Source organism: Suillus subalutaceus (genome assembly GCF_016647625.1).
Source record: "Suillus subalutaceus strain FC151 chromosome Unknown DFJ58scaffold_462, whole genome shotgun sequence".
Lineage (NCBI taxonomy): Eukaryota > Fungi > Basidiomycota > Agaricomycetes > Boletales > Suillaceae > Suillus > Suillus subalutaceus.
The window spans coordinates 1-22154 of NW_024540711.1; the positions used below are offsets into that span (position 1 = coordinate 1).

The following is a 22154-nucleotide window of genomic DNA, read 5'->3' on the forward strand; positions in this document are numbered from 1 at the left end:
AAGGGCAGCATTTGATGTTGCATCCATGTACACGGACCAAGACTCAGAAACCATTCATTTCCTGCTCTTGATCAAGGTATGTTACAGTTGCTTCGCATAGTGTCCGCTTTCTCACGTATTTCAGGTTATCGCGCTGTTCAACGCAGATCAACATGACGAGGCAAACCTGCTCCTCAAAGAACTCACTACCGGTTGTCCGAATGCCGATACTCTCGCATGTCGTGTCGTGCAAGTAAGTACCTAGCATCCACGTTTACTCATCTTTACAACTCGCACACTAGGCATACCTATGTGTTGAACTTGGACTCAAAGCCTTGGATGGCGCGCGTCACGATGAAGCCGCCGGCCATTTCACTGCTGCTATCAACTCCGGCGCTTTCTCATCGAAATTCATTCATGAGATATACGAGGACTTGGTCGTGGTGCGTTAGGATGATGCATACACAATGCTTTTCATAACTGATTGTCTTTTCCAGCTCTTTGCTGGGACCTGGAGTCATTGTGGCAAAAGGCACACCAGAAGCACTGTGATGCACTCCTTCGGGCAGGTAAACTTCAAGATGCCGTGAAATCATTCCGATACATGATTCACAACATCGACGACACAACGACGGGCAACTGGTTTGAATGGTCCAACGGCAAGTTAGGAGTTCGCAATGTCGCGCAGGCTACAATTCTCACCCCCATTTCACTCAGCTTTCACGGAAAAATGCAGCGCGCCCTTCTCTACCAGCGGAAATGTTGCCCTCGCTGCAAGCAATTGCGACAGGGCTATCGACCTATACCCGACGGCGATCGACCTACCTTCTCCATCCGATGCTGTCTTTGCAAATCGTTGTAAGGAAAAGTTGGGAAAAAGCTATGGATGGAAGCACTTCTCGATGCGCAGAAGGTGCTATGGCATTCATTGTTTCTTCACCTATGCTCATCGTGATGATACACAGGTCATCCAACTCGACCCTTCGTCTCATGTTGGATACAGGTTGAAGCATGCAGCATTTCATGGCGCACAGCGTTATGATGAAGCTATTGGCGGCTTTCCAAACGATGCTCTCAAAATTGGATCGTACTTCCGACGCTGAGACACGAAGTAAGCCCCAATAACTCAGATGCCAACATGCTTTAATTATTTCTGCAGAGTTGCGCGAGCAGTATCTCGGTCCATCCGAAGTGGACTGCGCTATTCGAAAGATCATCGATACTCAACTTGACAATGCTCCGATGCGTGTACTCGACACTACCACCGGACTCTTATGCGATCGAGAGGCGCAGATACGCACCTTCAAATCGAGCATAGAGTACAAGGAGCTTGTATCATCAACAATCACGCATTCTGACTTCCGAACGAAGCGCATCAAAGAAGTGGTGATGACGTATTTCCAATATGCCATGTTATCGCATAGGTGGGAAGGCAAGGAACCGCTACTGCAGGATATTCAGGGCAAGGTCGTCTATAAGCTGGATCCGGTTGGCGGCATCACAAAATTGCAGTCCTTCTGCAAAACTGCTCGTGATTTGGGCTATCGCTGGGCATGGAGTGATACATGCTGTATTGACAAGAGCAACAATGTTGAGCTCCAGAATCGGTCAACTCCATGTTCGTCTGGTATCACCACTCCGCGCTCACAGTTGTATACCTCTCGGATGTTCCAGCTTCGTCAAAGTCTGGCGCACTGGCAAATAGCGTTTGGAACACACGCGGATGGACGGTTCAAGAATTCCTCGCACCCAACATCATTCTATTCTATCAGAAAGATTGGACTCTTTATCTCGACGATCGCACTCCCAACCACAAAGATTCCGTCGCGATCATGCAAGAGTTGGAGTACGCGACAGGCATAGATCGGCGAGCCGTCATGGCCTTCCGTCCTGGGATGAGAGACATCCGAGAGAAACTTCAGTGGGCGTCGACACGTATTACCACGCTGCAAGAAGACATCGCATACTCATTATCCGGCGTCTTTGGCGTCCGCCTACGTGTTGATTATGGTGAGAAGAAGGCAGAACGCACTCGGGCGGCTCCTGCAGGAAATCGTAACTCAGTCGGGCGACACCACAGCCCTGGACTGGGTCGGAAAGTCATCGGAGTTCAACAGCTGTCTACCAGCCGACATCACTTCAATATGAAGCTCCACCATGCAAGCTGCCATCTCTATCCGAAGATGAGATTCAGTCATCGGTCTCCTCGCTGCGAGGTATTGTGGCTGTAGAATCGGCTTCAAAATTATATCAGACACTTGACTACCTGAGCGCTCCCCGTTTCGCGTACCGCCGGTTACATCTGCCTTGCATCGTATTCCCAGTCACAGAAGCTAGGTGGAGGCGAGGTCGAGACCAGGATACATATTCGTATGAACTCAAATCAGGCGGGCTTCACGACTTGCAAATCACCACGGCAGACAAGTTGATCCCATTCTCGCCTGTAAGGCCGCCGCCCGCTTGGCAAACAATCTTGCTTGTTCGTCCATGGAGTCGCCGTCTCCTTGAGTTGCATGACCCTGCAGACGATACACGGAGAGCAGAAGATCAGTCCGTACCCGAATCTTCGTCGCACGATTCACTCCCTGCACAAACTGAACCGATTTATTCGGATTCTCACTCGCGAGCATTGCGATTGATTGTTCGCCTTGGACAGCCTTTTAGTGCATTTTTGTTAGCGCGGCAGCGCGACGGGGAATTCAAGAGGATCGCGTCGGATCATGATATCATTGCACAGGTAAAAGACATGACTTCTGTTGACGACATGATGGTCATTAGGACACTAGAGATACTGTAGTTGTATGGATTATTCTAAAATTTTCTGAGCGGTTTTCGTTTGTACCTTAACGATACAAGTTAGTAGCATACACAGATATATACCAGCTGACTTGCATAAAAGCGGACGTGAACTTGGGGACAAACAAGATAATTCGTGTACGTAGAAAATTAGTGAAGGACCGGATAATCTCAAGGACGCTTCATTCCAAATTCCTTGGACAAAAACGACCAATACAGAAGGTGCCACTATCAGTATCACTGGGCGCATAGCATCCCACGTGCCCTCTCAACACCCTCATTCACCATTTGCAAAGCAACCTCAACATTCCGTCACATGCCCCTCTCTTCTCCTTCGAAACTGCAGAAGGCTCCTGGTCACCATTGACCAAACCGTGGTTTCTTGCACGTCGCAACGAAATCTGGGTCTCTGCCGGACACCCCAGCATGCCGGGTCACGCCTTCCGCATTGGTGGAGCGGGAGCCACAGAACTGCTATTAGAAGAGGTCCACCCAAACGTCGGCGCCAGGGTCGTTGGAAATCACGTGCTTTCCTGTACGGCGTCAGATCGAATCCATCCTTCCACTTTTCATTTCTACTGCCATTAACTCCCCCCTTGCAATCCCCCGCTTAGAATCCATCATGCTCGATTTTCCAACGCTCGCATTCCCTACCTAATACTGCATTTTCTCGTGTATAGCTGTCTCTGTTCCTGTATTCCTTACCGTTCCCCCCTTGCAATATGTGCTGTTTTCTTGCGCCTACGTCTCGTGTTGTGTCTGAGTTCAGTTCCTCGAAGAGGAAGTCGAGCCGTGCTCGTTTCTCTGGTGTGATCTCGTTTTTTCCTCTTTGCGGTTTTTCTTCCCTCTTCCCGCAACTCGAGACTAACCTTTTCACGCTCAGAAGGTTTGGTTTATTCTCCGCGCTCAGCTTGTTCTCAACTTCTCGCTGACTCCGAACGCTGCGTCCAAAAAAAACCCTCCCAGATTGCACCTACGGCCGCGGTCTGGCAAAACCAGACCTTCCCCAGTCAAAACTCACGCTCCTCTCGACATCATCTTCAGCACCCAACCTCGTTGTCTGCCACTTACTCTTTGAAGTCCACTTCTCATTCAGCAGACCCTCTCACCCATCCCCTTCCATATGCAAGTGCACTCTAACTGATTAGTCGAGCCCTCCTGCCTTAAGACTAATCATTGTCCACTCGGTCATTCTCAGTGCAGCGTCAATACACAGCGAGTCGATTAGACCCTCTCTCTAAGCAACGTCACACGTCACATCACCCCTTAAAAGAGGCCCCTAATATTACACTAATCTCTCAATGAAACCATGACTGAATACATTCTACAACAATTTTCTGCAGTGGTCAAGAACTTCCTTCAAATATTCAAGGACCCGTCGAACGATCCGCCAGATCCGCTCCCTCCCAACATCCAAACCTTTTTTCCCACTCACTCCAATGACCGAACCAATGCCATTTTCTGGACCGGCGAGGTTCTTAGTCTGCATCTTGTCATTTCGAAAGAGTCCACATTCCTGCAAAAACTTCAACACTGCAAAATTTTGCAATCACCAGCTCACGAATTCCTTGTTGCGTACTTCATCACAGAGATAGACGGCACAAGCTACGAAATGGGGGTAACATTAGATCGCCATCCAGCAGCGCTGACCGGTTTTGATATCGCTGTTACCACGGAACCTGAAACTATCTAAGCACTGCCCATCCAAATTCCCATTAGCTTCCACGCCCTCTTCCGGTGACGCCATGCAAGATACGGGAAAGAGCGGTGGACATTATCTCCGAGCCATACACAATGTCATGATGCCTGAATTTGGAACATGGCGTGGACTCGAGCGCATAGCTGGAGAAGCGTATGGACCATACAAGGTTCTCAATACCGTCGAAGATACACTCATGTTAGCAGCACAATTCGCTACGCTCATCGAGGTCATCGAGGATTTTGCACCTATGTACACACCAATGTACCAGTGTTTGTGGTTCGCCATGTTTTTCTTTTCCATGGTCAGGGACGAAACAGGTAGTAAAGAATATCCCTGCAAGGATATAGATGAACCGGGCAAGCAATTAGGCGTGATAGAGGCTTCGCTTGATCCTTGTGATGATGAGGAGACAGTGAGTTATCACTATCGTCGGGTATGTGTTCAAATCATATATCTTCCAAGTTATTTAACTCATAGATCACCCAGAGAATTACTCAACTTTGAGGCAAGCAAGGTCAGAAATGCAGCCTGTAGTTGCCGTTCGTCTCGTTGGGAGACGTGTGCTCCAGCGAGCCCTATCCCAGTTTCGTGGAAGTTGTCTTTTTCATGTTAAGTTGTCCGTATGCACCCACAGTTACAACTGGTCAAACATAGCTTCGACTGTGGTGAGAGCGCACTTAGGTAGACCGCCGAGACGTGTAGGTGGCAGGTCGTGTTTCTGCTGCTAGAGGGGTTTCATGGACGTGCCGGGTATTTCAGTTCATATTGTAATATCTACATAAAGTTGAAGCGGTATGTTATTGGCTCACCGGTACGCTCAGTCCTCGTCATTCGCTTAAGACCGCAAAGCTGCACATGGACACTCGTGCCATCGGACCTAGTTACACACGGGTGGTTTGGGAGTTTTTCACTATGTGAGATTGGTTTCAAAATGTCAGTGATAAAGTTGGCGTTTTGACTATACATTTTGACCGAATAAAAATAAAAAATTTGGATGTGTGCCAAAATCCCAGGTGAAATTCTACATTTTATGTACCATTTTGAGCGCCATAAAGTACAAAGTTTTGAGCGCAGGAAAGTTTTCCTCAGAATTTCATGTAACTAGGTACATTTTCCGATTGCAGCATAATCAAATTTTTTGCAAGTTAAAATGGGGAACGTAAAATGTGAACTTTTAGCACGAGAAAAATGACGTGGGCACTCATCGGGCACTCATCGGGCATTCATCGGGCATTCATCGGGCATTCATCGGGCACTCGTTGGTGTTGGGTACTCATCAGGCATTCACTCATCAGGCATTCACTCCACTGACAAATGCACTATATTGTAAACTCGTGAACAACTAGAATACGAAGATACATGGTTAAGTAAGGGACGTAAGTGCATCCAGGTCAGCTATCGAGCTGAGATCATCACCATCATCGTCCGCATTATCTAGCCTACGCCGCTTGCCAGACACTGTGATTTCTACCCCTGAGGCAAATAACAACTGGGACTTCGTGACCAAGACTGGTTCGTACTTCTCTTCCGACTTGAGTTTTTGCAGAACAGCAGAGTCTGCGACAGGCCAACCGGATAAATCAAGATGATCGTTGAAAATGCCTATCACGGCGTCGTGTGAGCCCAGGACCTTCATACCTATCTCCTTCTGGTAAACAGGGGAGTCCGTCATGAGCGCATATGAAGCTGCCAACAGGTCTTGTACGACAGGGACATTTCGCGTCGCTTTCTCGTGTGCGAGCCGGAATTTATTATATACCGTCTGCTGATGCTCAGTGACCCGCGTGTACCGATGCGAGAAGAACTCAGCGAGTGCATGGATGAGACTGTCGAGCGGTTTGCAGTCGACATACATAAGATTGGGAAGATTGCTTCTCCCGATGAGCCAATCTGCTTTCGAGGATGATCCGGGATTGGTTTCGAAGACCTGTGTTATGAGTGATGTCCGGCGAACGATGTCCATGTACGTCTCCTTGTACTTAAGAGTCGTCCACAGAACGACGTAAAAACTGGACTCAAGGTCATCCTTGACCGAGTGTATGGCATATTTATGCTCGACGAGGTATGCAGACATGAATTGCCAAGTTCCCTTAGTGATAGCAAAATAAGTACGAGATTTAAAGCGCGTGGAGTGAACATACCGTGCGTGTCGTTTGTCGGGGACCGTTAATGTTAACCAACTTTGCGAGGTCCCAGTCAATCAGGTAGCCCTTCCCTTTGTAGATGACGACGTTTCCAACACTGAGGTCTCGATGGAGCACCTTCGCGAGTTCAAATGCATCCTTGTGAGCTACGGTGATAGATCATGAATAAGTTGTGTGAGGATTAAAAAGACACGTACCAATCAGTGCATCACGCACAGACGAAACGAGTTGATGAGAACTCTCAAACTCGGTCAAATTTTTGCCCACAATATCGAGGGCCAGACGGTGATGAGTGTGCGGAGTGAGAGGCAAGTGGGGAAGTGCCCATTCAGCACTGCCGAACTTGGCAGTTTGAGTAGATTGCTGAGCGATAGAGGGGGGTACATCATGATATGCAATACACTTTGGAATATGGGCAACTTTTTTCGACATCAATAACTTGTACGTTTCGCCTTCCGGTAAGACATTGGGTAACGATACCCGCCAAGAGTCCTTGAGCATCACGAGCTTCTTGTTGACAAGATCGAATGCCGGACATGCGCGTGTCCAGCGGCCAACAGGCGAGTGAGGTTTCGTAACAGGTTGGGGAAAGACCAATGTCACCGAGCCAGAGCCCTCGACATGAGGGACATCAACTTTGAACATACGAGTGGTACTGGGGATATTTAGCCGTGACCTTGCGAGGTTGGCCTCCTCGTCGCCAGCAAGCGTGACGGAAGTATCAACACCACGCATTTCAGGCGATGCCCGTGCGTAACGATAGAAGAAGTCAGCCAAGTGTGGCTTGTTATTGTAGTCGATGGGGCTGGTGACGATAGCCCCCTCCCTATCCCATCTGATGATCCGAGCGCGATCACGCACGATTAGGACAGAGAATACGTGGGTACGGAACTGGGTGCCGAGCTGAGCTGCAGTATAACTCGTTATTTGTCCCAGGGTGTCCATACCCTTCTCCGTCTGGGACACGAGGCTATCAGCTCCAGGTTGACGGAATGCGTCGTGTGAGGGTGACCATTTGAATTCTATGATGATTTCTGTGGTAGAAACATCACAGTTGGGAGATGAAGGTTCGCATCCATCGGGATACACGCAGACGTCCGGCTTAATGTTGAATACCTTTGAATTTAATCTCGAACACGTGTCTTCGTATTTGTGAGTGTCGACAAACGACAGTTGAGGAGCGAAAGGTTTGATGGCGTTAATCTGGGGTTAGGCGATCAATAATCTCAATAGCGTATGTGCGAGGGTATACTCACGAAGGGTGTGTAGCATGTTCCTCATTTCTAACAGAGACCGTGTGGTTGAATGCGCCAACAGCGAAGGCTGAAGTGAAGGACGAAGGATCATAATCGGGAATCTGAGAAGTTGGTAAAAATTCCTGGAGAAAGTCCCCAGCTGGCATCGGGCCGACGAAGTACCCTTTCATCTCTTTACCCATAGCATTGATAGTTTCGAGCCGGCATCGTGTTAGAGTCGTAAAGGGCAGCATGGTAGAACTGTCCCGTTTGATAGGAGTATCAATGACGTCATTGGGACCTAGATAGGGGCCGTCCGAAATAGGACACGTAACTGGTTCTACGGTAGAGGTACCTTCGAGAGGCACTGCAACGTTCATGATGGGTAAAATGTACAGGGTATGTGTGTGACAATATGTATAAGAGATACGGATATGTATGTACAGAAAGGCTAACGGCAATAACGGATGATATATTCCGAAGAGGGAAGAAGGGAAAAAAGATAACATCTACATTTGGACCCTTTATAGTGAATGACTCAGACTCAGTTCGGATTTTCCCGGATCCAGAACCCCGCTGCAAATGGGTGAATCTGCGTTTTGAAATTCAGTCCTATACATCGTGAGATAATGACGTGTGAAAAATGGGGAGGGACATACTCGACACAAGGACACAGCAACAATGTGCTGCGGAGAAAATTTCCATCGTGTGAAGTGTGATACTACCCACTCAGGTTTGACAGTTTCGAGATGATCGACGAGCACTGTAGAATGTAAACGAGCCGGAAAGTAAGGATAGTGTCTGAAAGGATCGAGGTGAGAATGCAGAGGGAGGTAACGCCGTACGGCAAAGCCCACTACTCGCTCCATCTCGAAAATGTACTTGATGATCCCTGGTGTTGGGGGGACGTTCCTGATACCGCCATGATAATAGAGGATCAGGCTGTTGCCTACATGGGTGGAGTCACGGGTATAGATGGATCCCTCATAGAATGTGCGAGCGTGCAAGATTGCCCGCCGAACCTGGATAAGTTGATGGAGGTCGTCTGGAATGACTTGTTGTGTAAGGGGGCGATCTTTGGACACAGAAATAGGATCAGTGTCGACTAAGGGAGACACGAGTCTGTTGAATAGAGACTTCACCTCCCTAAACACGGGAGGACAAGAAGGTCGGTTTAGCCAATACTTAAGCTTTGCCGCCTTCATGTATGAGTGAAGGAGAGTGGATTCTTGCTGACCTGCGTGAGGCACGTAAGTCCGTTATTGACACAGAAGTTAGAATCGTACCGAAAATGTGATTGTTGGGCAACCGTTGCAGCTGCCCGATGAGACGCTCGTATGGGAAGCACCACCATGACCTTACTGGACCGAAGAGCTGCAAGTAGTCCCAAACATGCAACGCCATATGGCCATTTGTGCGATGGGGTGCACGTGGAAGCAATACCTGCAGGTCCCTCATCCAGTCGATAATGCATGCACGGTATGCTTCTACTCGAGCCGTTGTCATAGATCGTTGACACACGATGTGGACAGCAGATATGAGGGCCATCGTATGATCAAGGATCGCACGACGACTGACTGCGATTTCCGACGTGCGGTGAGTAGATCCCTCGCCCCACAAGCTAACCAGAGCTATGGGTAAGTATAATGTCGTTAACGTGCGCCATTCATCGGCCTTCAGGGTTCCAGCTTTTGTTTCCCCAAAGTTACGGGGGACTGATCTTATCGAGGATGGCGTATCCGTCGTCCTAATCACATCAGTAATGCGTCGCATGACCTCTGGGGTAGCAATGCGCAAGTTTGACAGCTCAGGCGCGAAAGGTTGAGTTCGACGCTACACAGAGGCAGCTTAAGAGTGTACAATAACACCAACAATATAAAATACTCACCCAACTGATGAGCGATCTAACCCAATAGGGTTTGAAGACTTTTTTGCCAGCGTGAGGGATGTCTGGCGTGATACCCAATCCTTCCGACACAAACCGAAGGGATGCAACTGTCTTGTTCAACAATTTTCTCTCTAACTGCGCGAGGTGATCCTCGATAAGCTGTGGGTCATTCCCTTCAAGGTTGGGGACTGCTTCAGTAAGGAGACTCTGAATTGATTTGACAACTCTGACGTCTTTTTCTGGGAAGTCTTGAGGTTTGTTGAGGTCGACGTCAAGGAAGAGATAAGTAAAAGCAGGGATAACATCAGGCTTGCGATGTGCGGAATCAGATGTAAGGCCTAAAAATTCGCGAAAATGAGCGTGCGCGAGACCCTCCAGCAGGCAATGCATGGCATCGACGACGATTTGGTGAGAAGGATCCCAGTATGATAACCTCCAGAGTGTCGACCACCGCACCCCGTGTGATGCGAACAACTTGTTGCGTTCAGCAGAAGTTCCTGCATTCTTCCAGAGTTCAGCATGGCGGCGCACTTCGTCCTTGTCCCGAAGTCTCCAATCTTCAGACTGGACGTCTGTTCGACCGCAAGTCGATCTGTGCCAACAATGGCAGGCAGTGCAATAAAAATGGCTCGTTGGACCCGCTAGCTGAGCGGCCTTTCTCGCTGCCGGGAGGTCACATACTAGACATGCTATGGCGCTGCGTGTAACCCGGCCGCGAGTGTTGAGAGCTGTGCGGCTATAACGTATTCCATGTTCCCAACTTTCAACCATATCATCAACCACAGGATCTAGAAAGAAATTCAACTCGTCTCCTGAAGGTTCTGAAGGTCCAGGGATGATACCAGCTAAGTACATGTTCTCGTGTTTGTACCGGATATCGAGGGGGAGGTTCAAACATGCGCATGAGATGATGCCGGTGGATGTTGATGCATTTCGTTGACGATTGCCTTCGACGTTGAAAAAATCAACGTTGAGTGTGAAAGCATATCGGCCTTCATCGCCTCTGTCGATAAATAGAGACTGGCCGGACGGACCCTGGAAGGTGCGAAAGAAACTTGCGTCCCAAACATCCTTGACGATATGCGGTGTACTCCCAATGGAGGCTAGTAAATCATCACAAGGCCTATCCATCAAGGCCTCCAAGTCGGGACGAGACAACAATCCGGCAAGGTAGTCGTGGAAGTGGTGATAAAGGAATATTTTTATTGGCTCGAATTGCCCGTCAGCGGAGCGCTGCAGCAACGGTTCGCCACAAGGATCACCTTCTGGTATGGGTTTGTTGAAACAATTTGTGGGATATCGCGCGTTACTTGTGTTGAGGTTGGCCGTCGGCTTGTAAGTACAATTGCACGCCGGACAGACTGCGTAAGTAGTGGTCTGGCCATCGAGCTTGAAGCGTGAAAGCGCGCTCTCCATAGATCGCGGAATCTGAGCAAGAGTGTTTTGCCGACGAGACTCGGAATGAGGGTCCTGCGCATCCATCGCAAGACTCAAAATTAGGGATAGAACTCCCATGAGAAACTCCCCGTGTCTGCGACCGATACCAAAGATGACAACAGAAACTGCCCCTAAAAAGAGGGATAGTTGGGCAACCTCGTCACAGTAGTCGATTGGCAAATCGTAATGATGTGCTTTATAGGACATTAGTCGGAGGAACATAGGGAGGAAATGCATGGAACTCACAAGAATCAAACTCGACTGGTTGAGATGACACAGGAAGGTCGTTTTCCTTGTTGGTGAGCAGTCTATGCATTTCATCGCACGAGGCTTCCAGCTGGCTTCTACGAGAAACGATGGAGGAGACCTTGTGTTTGACTTTTCTGAGGGTTGTAGTTATTCCACCTAGCTCATCTCGTATGAGACATAGTACATCGCGAGAAGTCGCGGAGAAAATTCGAGTACGAGCTCTAGCAATCTGTGACTCTACAATGTTCAAAGTTACTTGAGCCCTTGACTGGCGCCGCACTCCAACAGCCTGGAGAGCACGGGCAATATGTCTAAGAAACAACCTAATTAGAGGGCTCGATATAAGGTGATGTCTGATACGATGCTTACTGCGTATCATCCAGAGTGAGTCCAGACATCAGATTGGCCGTAGCATCCAGAGAGTAGCTTTTTCCCTTGTCCCGTTGAACCTCTGATCGGGAGACCCAGAGTTTGCTATGACTATCTGGGTCGCCCTCGTCGCTTAGGGTGATCGCGAATAGTTCAGCAGCAAGGTCATCCACTGGCGTCGATGTTGTGGGTGAATGTGTTGGGTGAGCCAAAGGTTGGGAGGACGACGCTTGACGATCTGTGAAGTGACGTGAATCACCGGGCTCTAAGGTCTGACGAGCAAGATGAAGCACAGAAGCTTCACGAAGTGAGGAAGCGATGTTGGCAGCTTGCAACGAATGTACATGCTTCATCGCGACGGGCAGTTGTTTGCCGCCAGGATTACTAGGCACTCCGTCACCTCCAACTTCGCAGCATTGCGTACATTTGCAAAGGAATGTTTGGCTAGGCATCTAACGAACTTCAATGTACAACTGGCTTCGCTGGTCTTGTGGGATATATGAGAGCGACGATAGGGAAAGTAGTTAGCACTGATCATCAAGTCGGCGGAGGTACTTACAGGGGGGCCGAAATTTGATATGCGGTCGCTGTTTGCGCATAATGGACTAACTTTTCATTTCAATCACGTTCATCCCGTCAAGGGAACAACGCACCACATCTCGAACGCTCAACGTAAATAAAAACATCACGATAAGTATATAAGTACATAGTAGTGCTATATTTAAGGTACATGAGTGAGCGAGCCTGGAATCCACGTACAGTGGCTCAAAAAACCGTCCGTATGTTTTGGCATTTTTCACTATCTATAATATTGTGTGAGAACAAACAAATGCCTCAAAAACATGCTTATACCACATTGTAGTATGGCTTCAGGGCTTTCATTTGAGCCCTACACCGTGGGAATCGGTGGAGATATGGTGGAGATACAAGGCTCACAAAATGGTGACTCATGCGGACAGTTTTTTGACTCAAGTATTTTACAGTGATAACCAGGTATTCTAGTATTTTGTATGACCTCCCTTGGCTTTAATTACTGCCTCTATCCTTCTAGGCATACTCTCAATTAATTTCTGGCAATCCTCAGCTGTGATCTTCCCCCATTCCACTGCTACTCTCTCCCAAAGCTCCCATACTCCTTTAGGGGGGTTTTCATAGGCTTGAAGCTTTTTCTTGAGTGTTCCCCAGAGATGTTCAATGACATTGACATCAGGAGACTGTGCTGGCCAGTCAAGAACATTGATGTTATGTTCTTCAAACCATTCCCTAGCTCTTCTGGATGTGTGCTTGGGATCATTATCCTGTTGGAAAATGATATCTTCTTCATCAATCCCTGATTCTGCCAAGCTAGGCAGCAAGTGGTCATTTAAAATGTCCACATACTGCTCAGCATTCATCTTCCCCTCAACCTCAGCAAGCATTCCCACACCATTCCATCCCATACAGCCCCATACCATTAAAGAACCTCCTCCAAACTTGACAGTCCCATTAACCTCTCTGTCTGTTAGGCCATCTCCCTTCTTTTTCCATACATACACCTTCCCATCTGACCCAATCCTATTGATTTTGGTCTCATCTGACCATATAACATGCTTCCAGTCCTCTACAGTCCAGTGTTGATGAGCTAAGGCAAAGGCTAGTCTTCTCTGCCTATGTTTGATGGAGAGAAGAGGCTTTTTCTTCTTTGTTACTGCCTTGAGATGAGCTGCCTTGAGAACATTCCTCACAGTTTGTGAAGAGACAGGGGTAGTGATGGTGGAATTGATATAATGGGTGGCTTGGACAGCATTATCAGCCTTTCCTGTAGTGATATGTTGGATAATAGCCCTTTTGTCAGTAGAGGTAAGCTTGGATGGACGTCCTCCACAAGAGTTTTCCTTGTCTGGGTGGCTTTCTTTGATGAACTTGGCCACAGTGGACTTGCATATTCCAGTTCTAGAGGAAATTTGGCGAGCAGAGAGGCCAGCATAAGACAGAGAGAGGATATTATCTCTTTGAGCAGAGGAGATGGCTTTCATGGTGATTATGACTATGATACATGAGATATTCTGGTTTATATAGTTAGATATAGTCATAAAATAACATAATGACACCACTTTATAATTTATATAATAGTGGCATGATTTTTATGGTGTCATAAATAATGATTTATATAGTTTTAATATACACTCAAAAAACTGTCCACATGAGTCATCATTTTATAAGCCTTATATCTCCACCATATCTCCGCCGATTCCCACGGTGTAGGGCTCAAATAAAAGCCCTGAAGCCATACTACAATGTGGTATAAGTATGTCCTTGAGGAATTTGTTCATTCTCACACAATATCATAGATAGTGAAAAATGTCAAAACATGCGGACAGTTTTTTGAGCCACTGTAAGTATAGGGTATTAACGGTAAGACAATAGGAAAGAGGTAAAGCACAGAGAGAACGTACCTAATATAGTGAATGACTACATAATCAAGCTCCGCCAGAATTTGGCACCCAGCGCCCGCTGGGAATTTTGGCGGGCATTGGCGGCTGGTGCATTGGAAAATATGTCAGTCAAATTTGCAAAGTAGGATTCTATATATGGAGCGAAACGCCCGCGGATGCAATTTGCGTTACGCTATGTGCGCCCTTTTGGATGGAATATATAGCGCTAGCAGTACAGCAGGACATATCATTGTAAGTATCAGTATCATACACGCAAATGCAGCCTTTGAGTATTTTATTCTGAGGAGATGGACAAGCTAGGCGGGCGCGTAACAAACCATAAATTACAAGGAATCTTCAGTATGCAGCTTCACAGACAGTTTGACATCAGCAGCAGCAAATTTGCGCATCTTGTTGACAAGATACTCGGCAGTGCGATTGGAACAGCCTCGCATGCTAACACGTTTGACTCGAGGAAAGGCTTCAATCCACGAAGCAGATAACGCCTGGAGCTACAGTTAGTATTCAGGTATTGAAATAGCGCTTTAACAAACACGTACCAATGCATCTCCCGCCGAAGTGGAGCACGAGCCTGCAACATCCGAAAAAATCCCCAAGTGCTTAACATGAATTGCTGACTGGGTACCTGAGTAAATCATTGCCGAATGGAAATGACTCTGCGGAGGTAGGGAAAGGTCGAGGTATCCAACGCTATTGCAATAGCGGATACATTGTAGGACGGCAGTAAGGTAGTCAGGTGAAGCATCGTGGGCTTGCAACGAGAGAGCAAGGCAGGAGAGGGTGGGTGGTTTATGGTGACTCCGAAGGACTGGGAGGACATGAGACAAAGGGCCATCTAGCGTAGATACCGATAACACTAAAGGAGGGTTGACTCGATGGGTCCTCCAGAGGCAACCAGGTCGCAGAATGATACTGAGGTCTTGGACGCCGGGGTGACGGGCCAGAAAGCGATTGAGCGTAGATGGAGCACAATCAGCATCGACTCGAAGTTCGACGAGCGTTGGGATGGTCAAGTGCCGCAGCAGTTTGTCCCAGTGTGAAGGACTGAGTTTGATGGAACTGAGTCGGAGCCTTTCCAAAGAGGAAAAGCGAATGGTCTGGATTGTGAAAGCAAGGAGTTCGGGGGAAAATAATGCTTGTGATGACGCATCAAAGGTTTTGAGGTGGTTCACGCCCACATCCCCCTGAATTCTGGTGAGTCCAGTGACGGATGATGCATATGAGCCAACGCGACCGTGGAATGACATGCATGTCATATCCTCGCAGCCGGAGGCGCGGATGTTCTCGAGGACTGTAACGATCTGAGGGAGAACTGAGCAAGTGAGAATGTCAAAATTCCAGAAAAGTGTTATATATCGTATGGATTTATGGGGGACGGACTGGAGAAAGTACGAAAATGCAGAGAGTTGCGTGGACCGCAGATCAGGATCTAACCAACACAACATCATACGCGGAGGACGAAAGGTATCCATACGTATCCAAGTAAGTAGAACGTCAAAATTGTGCGAGTCTACACGGATGTGAAACATGTCCTGCGGTGAAGTTGGGAAGTTCCGGTTGATGAAGAAGAGGGGACCGGCGATTTCTCTTAACAGAGAACAAATTTGAGTAACACAGCGCAAATCTTCCACTCCTAAAAGAGCGACGATAGCAAAGAGAATTTCAGCGGGTAGGGACCATATGAATGCCGGGGCGTGACAAGGCTCATACAGTATGACGCGTTTTATTGAAAAGGGATCTAGTTTAGCATCCGCTTTACGCTTCAGGAAAATATCAGACTAGGGTCGAGATCAGCGGACGCAAATATATTGTATGAGGTTTTTCCGTACCGCCTCCCTGTACAAGCGCTTGGCCGAGGGGTTTGTAAAGTCAGTGTTGCGACGATGTATCGTTTGAGGCTTGAAACTGGATCAAACACCGATGCGCAAGGTTAGAAATTAAGATGTACCGCAACAACAACCTGGCTTATGTCGCCGGTGGAATAAGATTCCAGGAGGCGTCGCTTTCGCGGGGATAGCCAGTCGTCATTAGAATTAAATTTACGCTTCAAGGGTGCCTTTGCTATAGTGCCGATGTCCTACAAATCATCAGTTAGCAAGTGCCTATGTACGTGTGAGGGCCTCACCGTGCCAGAGAGGGTAGTTGTCAACAAGGAGTCCCGGGACTGTGTATAACGAATTGTAGGTCACAACCAAATGGAATGAATATAAGGAGCGTACCTCCTGGAAAACGGATTTCCGACCAGAAATGTGACTTAACGAGTTTCCCATCGCAAAATTACTTAGAAGGATTGAAGAGGACCTCGCTTTAAGTTGCTCGAAGTGATTGTTCCGAAGAAGCTTGTTGTTTGGTCGCGAAAATTGATCAGTAGGCCTTAAATTGATCACTTAATTAAACGGGGGATAAACCAGAGGATAAACCAGAGTTTCTCACCTGCGGAGGGGATAAACCAGAAATGTTTCATCACCAAGGGAATACAATTGACGAACTACGGGATAAAATTCTAGATGGCCTAAATGCATACCATAGGACTTGATTTAAAAGTTACACGAATTTCTCAATCCTGCAACTCACTTATGCCGTCTACACTAACATCACCTTGCAGTAAACCCTGCAGTAAACCCACTCAAATCCATAGCAAACGCTTCAATCCATATGTTCGGCCCTCACCACCCATGGAGGCGTCAGGGAACAAAAAGCTGAAATCAATCACAGCACCTCTGACGAGGAGGTTTGCCATGTGTTTCAACGAGTACGATGTTCGTCTGGGACAGGAGATGGTAAATGAAGTGAGCGTGATCTGATGAAGAAACTACTCAACTGATCCTTCCCAGCTAAACACACAGCTCATGTGGATGGGATCCGCCATGTCCATTGACGAACCCAAATCACCCGGCGGGCCATTGGGAAGTGCGCAAGATGTTTTAATTCAAAGCCCTGATGTAGCGGGCGATGAGGTTAGCAACATAGTCTTACAGACAGGCTCGCGGACTCACCGTGTTCAAGAAATTTCAGGCGCAGATCTTGATGGCCAACATTGCCAGTGACGCCAGCAGCAGTCAGGATGTAGGGCACCTTTCTTTGAAGAAAAGAGAACTTGTTTGCGGCCTAAAGAAGGCGATAAACAAGTATCTCCGCCGTCATTGTGAAGGGGGGCATCCAACAACTGACCTATTACGCGAGCGCATCTATGCGGCACTCGATGGTGCATTGTTAGGTATGGAAGTGGATGACATCATGTCGAAGCATTACTCCAAGGGTGCAGAGAACCCCAAGAATCCCAGAACAAACGACAACAGAAACGTATGGTGATGAATTCGTGTCACAGCAATCTATATTGATAATGTTCATTACAAGCTTCAAACCAACGACAACTTCATCATACCTGTAGGACAGTACATTTGCAACAGCATGAAGCGCGGATCGTTTTCCCTCGGCACGATTCCAAGCGCAAAACCACGTTTGTTGATTGGTGGGCGAGGTGCGTCCATGAACTGACGCACAGTGTGACAATGGTCTAACGCACTACACAGTAGGCAGCCTTGCTGGAATGCCGGGAGGATATCCAACAGAGTGAGACAACGTATTAGATTTTTGCGACCAATACGTACATAACATCTATATTAACATTCAAATCAGAAAGAAAGTGCAGGAGATGAAAGGACGCGCCTGATATAGTGAACGACTGCAAAATAAAACTCCGCTGATCGCATCAGCGCCCGCTCTGTCGAATCAGCGCCCGCTCCGTCGAATCAGCGCCCGCTCGTCGTAAACTTGCCGGATCGAGTTGCCCATGTGAGCGTCATATTAGAAGGTACAATTGAAACTACACGAGTTGGGTGGAACTACATAGGTACAAGGGGGTACAAGGCGGCACATACAAGGGGGCACTATACACGCTATCAGTACACGTACAAACGGCGGCTATATGATCACTAGCGGGAAAGGATAATTTCCATTCTCTGAAGCTTCTTGTCAGATACTGTGAACGAAGGAGATTGGGCATTCAACCACGATGAATTGTATAACTGCCCTCGGTAAGCCTTCGATTGCTGGGCGAGAAGACTCTTGGATCGCTGTTGCGAAAACGCTTTGCGGGTTTGCTTCCGCGGGGAGTGAAGTTTGAAGCACCCGCCAACCGCTGTTGATCAATGATATGCATCTCATGATCGACGTCTGCTCTCCACGGCATCTTCTTCAGACGAAACACCTGAACTTCGCCATCTTCGTGCTCACTCTCAGTCAGAGCTCATGCCATCTTTGCCCAGAGTCTCCACAAGGGATTGTAGATACGCCCATACAGCCTGGTCATCCTTTCCGGTCGCTATCCTGTCACTTAGCAGGGCCGACGTGACTTTCTTACGAGTTTCGAACTTCTAGAAAGCAACTTAGCATTCTTCAAGCCAATCAGAAAGATGACTAACTGTCGCCCTGCGAGTGAGGACCCTTGTGACCCGCAATCGCTCGTTGGTCTGATCCACGAGTCGGTCTCCTACATCTTTCATAGTCTCACGAGTGCCATCGTCAAGCACACGAGGCTGGGCTCTTCTCCAGGAACTGCGGCATTGATTGAATTTCTTTGTAATATCGTTTTTGATGGACTGAGGAGATCTTGTGGCCAATTGGTTCGTCTCAAACGTGCAAGTATACTGAGAACACAGAATATCGATTACTCTTTGGTTCCACTTGGAGTTGTGCGTGGTCGTCATATCCCAGTGCAGTTCGAGAGGGTCAGGGCCCGTGCCCAGTCCTTGCGTAAAGCACGATATGGCTTCGCTCGACGCAGTGACATGAAGCATATACTCGTCATCTTTCGCGAAATGGAATGCCGTGTAAAATAATTCCCGAACATTGGCCTGGCTTTTCATTAGCAATGTCAGCTGTGTTGGGAAAAACGTACCTTATTATTTCGGCGCTGAGCATCAGTAAAATTCTCGATAGGGGTCTCATGGGTTTTGAGTTTGGATCGAGCTGCCCTCGGGGGCGCTGTCTGCAGTAGAACCTTTGCCAGCGCCTCAACAAGCATGCCAACGGTGGCATTCTGGATCGGGACATCACTTAATAGCGAAGTCAGGGGAGGCGCACTAGTCTGAGGACCCTCGTCTCTATCAGAATCTGAACTTGCGTCAGGAATCTGAGGCATGGGTGATGTTAGATAATAAATATACGTGTGCGATAGAGACATGAGCTTACTATCGAAAACCCAACAATATTCGTGCATGTGGCAACAGGTCTTTTGCCTACAACATGGCGCCATGAAGGGAGGGAGGGAGAGGAACTTGCGATGTTTGCTTGTCGCATCTGGCTCTGTAAATATGTCAGGAAAGCTCCACATACGAACATGTCGGTACGCACATCCAATGAAGCTATCTTGCTGCTATACCCGGCAGCGAGGCGGGCTAACTCGGCTTCTTTCTCGGCCAACAATTTCTTTTTAGCCACGTTACCTTCATATTGAAAGAAAGCGTCTTGTTTAGCTAATGAGATATCTCGTTCTGTGCGCGCCTCCTGTTCTGCTTCACGTATACCCAACGCCATTCGATTCTGGCGCACAAAGTCAGGATATCGACAACATCATGGGGACAGAACCCTACCTGGAAGATGGCGAGTTCATTATGATGATTCTCATTCAATGATGTGAGGGCATCGGCTTTGCCACGCTCAAGGAATCCCTGACGTTCTTGATACTGCGCGATGACGGATCGCAAATTCGATTCTTGTGAGTTGGCATTGGCCTGAAAGTTAGTCAAGTATGAACACAGGAGATATTCAATGAGTATACCTGTATTTGCCGCTTGCGGAGCAAAAGATCGTGCTTGGAGAAGTGTAACTCGCGCACATCATCCCGCAGTCTGGACGACTGATCGACTTCTTTGAGGAATATTTTATTTGGCTGAATATTTGTTAGCTCAGAAAAGCAAAAAAGTACTCGATGACCCACCGGCTGGTCATCGTCATCCCTCTTCCTACGAGCAGTTCCCCAGGGGTTGTCGAATAAATCCATCCCGAACTCGTCGCCAAGTGATATAGCGGGCGATGATGGTGTTGCTGATGTATGAGGATCTAAACTGGCGGAGATAACAGGCTGGGGGGGATACGTATGCATGGCCGCTGCTGGACGACGCTCGTTAAGAGGGTAAGACTCTACAACTGGGGTGATGGGATCATCGTCTGCACCATCCGAAAAGAAATAAGACGTTAGGCGGGACATCTTGCAATTCAAATCATTCAGTAGCGCGAATTTTATCTGGAGAGAGCTCACCTAATGTCAGCGGCCGCGTTGCGGTGACCGAATGCGACAACAACGTTGTTAAACTCTATTTAATGATGTACAAGCAATCATAACACGCCTGAGTCATATTACACTCGTAGCGCGTGAGTATTAGGTATTAGGTATCAGTCGTTTCAAATTGTTCTTCGATTATCGCCAAAAAAAGCTACATTATGCTTTCGTAGGTTATTTGTGTACTGTATTCTTTTGTCGCTGCTTCGCAGCGGTGTTTTTCAGCTGCATCTGAATTATATCTCCAATTGGCCAACAGCCATCATAATCATTGAGTTCTGTAAAGTGAGATAGGACCTCAAACGAAGTTAGCATCAAACGGAAATAGAAATTCTAGATGTACCTCTGTCTGGACTGCAACTATTGCGGCAGGTGTTTGAGATGTCTTGCTCTTGCTAGTGTCGCAGTGTTTCTGGATCGAAGCGTGAACGCACTCCTAATGTCATTAGTTTCAAGGGGATCTAATTACTCAAGTGCCAGCTCACCTTGAACGCCTTGAAGCGGCCGGAATCCCACTTGAGTGCTATTTCCAAGTTGTATCCACCACGGCTAGGACGTCCAGCCTCACCGTCTGGTTTGGGAATTTTTGACTCATGGGAAGCTATGGATGACAAAGAAGAACCAATTGACGCCTGACTGATCTGCTCTGCAGAAAATGAAACAGCCTTGGCGACTTTGGGGGTAGGCGGGCGAGAAAATATGGGTGTCACTGCACGAGACGGGGTAGTGAACAAGCGCGAAGGAGTGGCAGTTCGCCTCGTGAGACTACGAGGGAAGAAAACCATTTCTTCTTGCCAAGATATCGAGATGGACGTTGTAGTTGGACAAAACATCTCTGTGTGATACGTCAATAATGGGAGGGCTTCGGGAGGACCTTCAGGCTCATAAAAAGGAGCGACAGGCACGGAGGGTGAATGCATGACTGACCTGATACCCAACGGAGCCAAGAAGACGTTTTTATATGGGTGTTTAGCTCGGGTGTTGATCGGATGCCTACCAGGATAACGTTGTTAGGCAGGATGTCGTTATTGATTGTCGTCCAGTTTGTTATGGACCTTATTGTGTCGGTCAGTCAATATAAGTCCTTCAAGATAACGATGGATGAACCCACTTTAATGCCTCCAATGTTTTTACTCCCCACCAGTCATTCCAACGATTATCGCCTCGAAGGGCGCCTTGTCGGGCATAAGAACGCCATCAATTGCTTAGCGGTCTCTCACAATGGCTGCATGTTAGCAAGTGGGGGTGAGTTCAATATGCACGATGAAATAGGAAGTAACTTAATGCGTACCAGGATCTGACGGAATGAGGATTTGGGATCTTAAAAGGCGAGCTCAGCTCCCAATCCCACCTCAAACCCCAGCCATTCGAAACCCAGCGGATCCAGTAACTTGCGCGTGTTGGATTACCCGCCATGAGGCAACGCGGGAGACATTATGTTATGGCACGGGACTCGGTTTCATAGGGATCTGGCAGCAGCAGGGGGAAGGTTTGCAAGACTTCGATGCAAAAATATCAAGGAGGGTTGGAACGGGTAAGGAGATCATGTGTCTTACATGCGATCATACTGGCAACGACACTCGAATTGCGAGTGGGACGCGCGACAGACGCATTCAAGTTTGGGCGTTTGACTTTAA

General features: G+C 47.9%; 5 protein-coding genes across 5 annotated transcripts; 3 read left to right on the plus strand and 2 right to left on the minus strand.

The window, feature by feature from the left end:
* Positions 1-25: 25 nt before the first annotated feature.
* DFJ58DRAFT_880423 (uncharacterized protein) lies at positions 26-2894 on the plus strand (the record flags this gene model as incomplete). Its single annotated transcript, XM_041394537.1, has 9 exons — positions 26-76; positions 125-232; positions 282-426; positions 477-649; positions 697-930; positions 997-1090; positions 1139-1597; positions 1654-2034; positions 2097-2894. 9 exons carry the CDS (start codon positions 26-28, stop codon positions 2774-2776), a joined length of 2325 nt encoding a protein of 774 aa, XP_041234923.1. The 3' UTR covers positions 2777-2894.
* Positions 2895-3099: 205 nt separating this feature from the next.
* On the plus strand, positions 3100-3363 carry DFJ58DRAFT_672529 (uncharacterized protein; the record flags this gene model as incomplete). Its single annotated transcript, XM_041383031.1, has 1 exon — positions 3100-3363. A coding segment is annotated over one exon (264 nt), but the record flags the coding sequence as incomplete, so codon positions are not given.
* Positions 3364-4055: 692 nt separating this feature from the next.
* Positions 4056-5085, plus strand: DFJ58DRAFT_828467 (uncharacterized protein). The gene is made up of 4 exons (XM_041392205.1): positions 4056-4441; positions 4470-4910; positions 4964-4981; positions 5039-5085. Exons 1-3 carry the CDS (start codon positions 4085-4087, stop codon positions 4979-4981), a joined length of 816 nt encoding a protein of 271 aa, XP_041234925.1. The 5' UTR covers positions 4056-4084; the 3' UTR covers positions 5039-5085.
* Positions 5086-18472: 13387 nt separating this feature from the next.
* DFJ58DRAFT_738228 (uncharacterized protein) lies at positions 18473-20445 on the minus strand (the record flags this gene model as incomplete). Its single annotated transcript, XM_041386976.1, has 8 exons — positions 18473-18610; positions 18659-19090; positions 19135-19368; positions 19428-19541; positions 19590-19778; positions 19829-19969; positions 20017-20127; positions 20176-20445. 8 exons carry the CDS (start codon positions 20443-20445, stop codon positions 18473-18475), a joined length of 1629 nt encoding a protein of 542 aa, XP_041234926.1.
* A 308-nt stretch (positions 20446-20753) lies between these two features.
* Positions 20754-21437, minus strand: DFJ58DRAFT_738229 (uncharacterized protein; the record flags this gene model as incomplete). The annotated part of the gene is made up of 3 exons (XM_041386977.1): positions 20754-20795; positions 20861-20953; positions 21003-21437. 3 exons carry the CDS (start codon positions 21435-21437, stop codon positions 20754-20756), a joined length of 570 nt encoding a protein of 189 aa, XP_041234927.1.
* Between the last annotated feature and the right edge of the window lie 717 nt (positions 21438-22154).

What these genes read in the sequence shown, in the direction of transcription:
- DFJ58DRAFT_828467 (XM_041392205.1), top strand. Translation starts at nt 4,085, where the DNA reads ATGACTGAATACATTCTACAACAATTTTCTGCAGTGGTCAAGAACTTC. An exon ending in TGACCGGTTTTGATATCGCT is followed by an intron (nt 4,442 to 4,469) that starts GTTACCACGGAA and finishes AAACTATCTAAG; the next exon opens with CACTGCCCATCCAAATTCCC.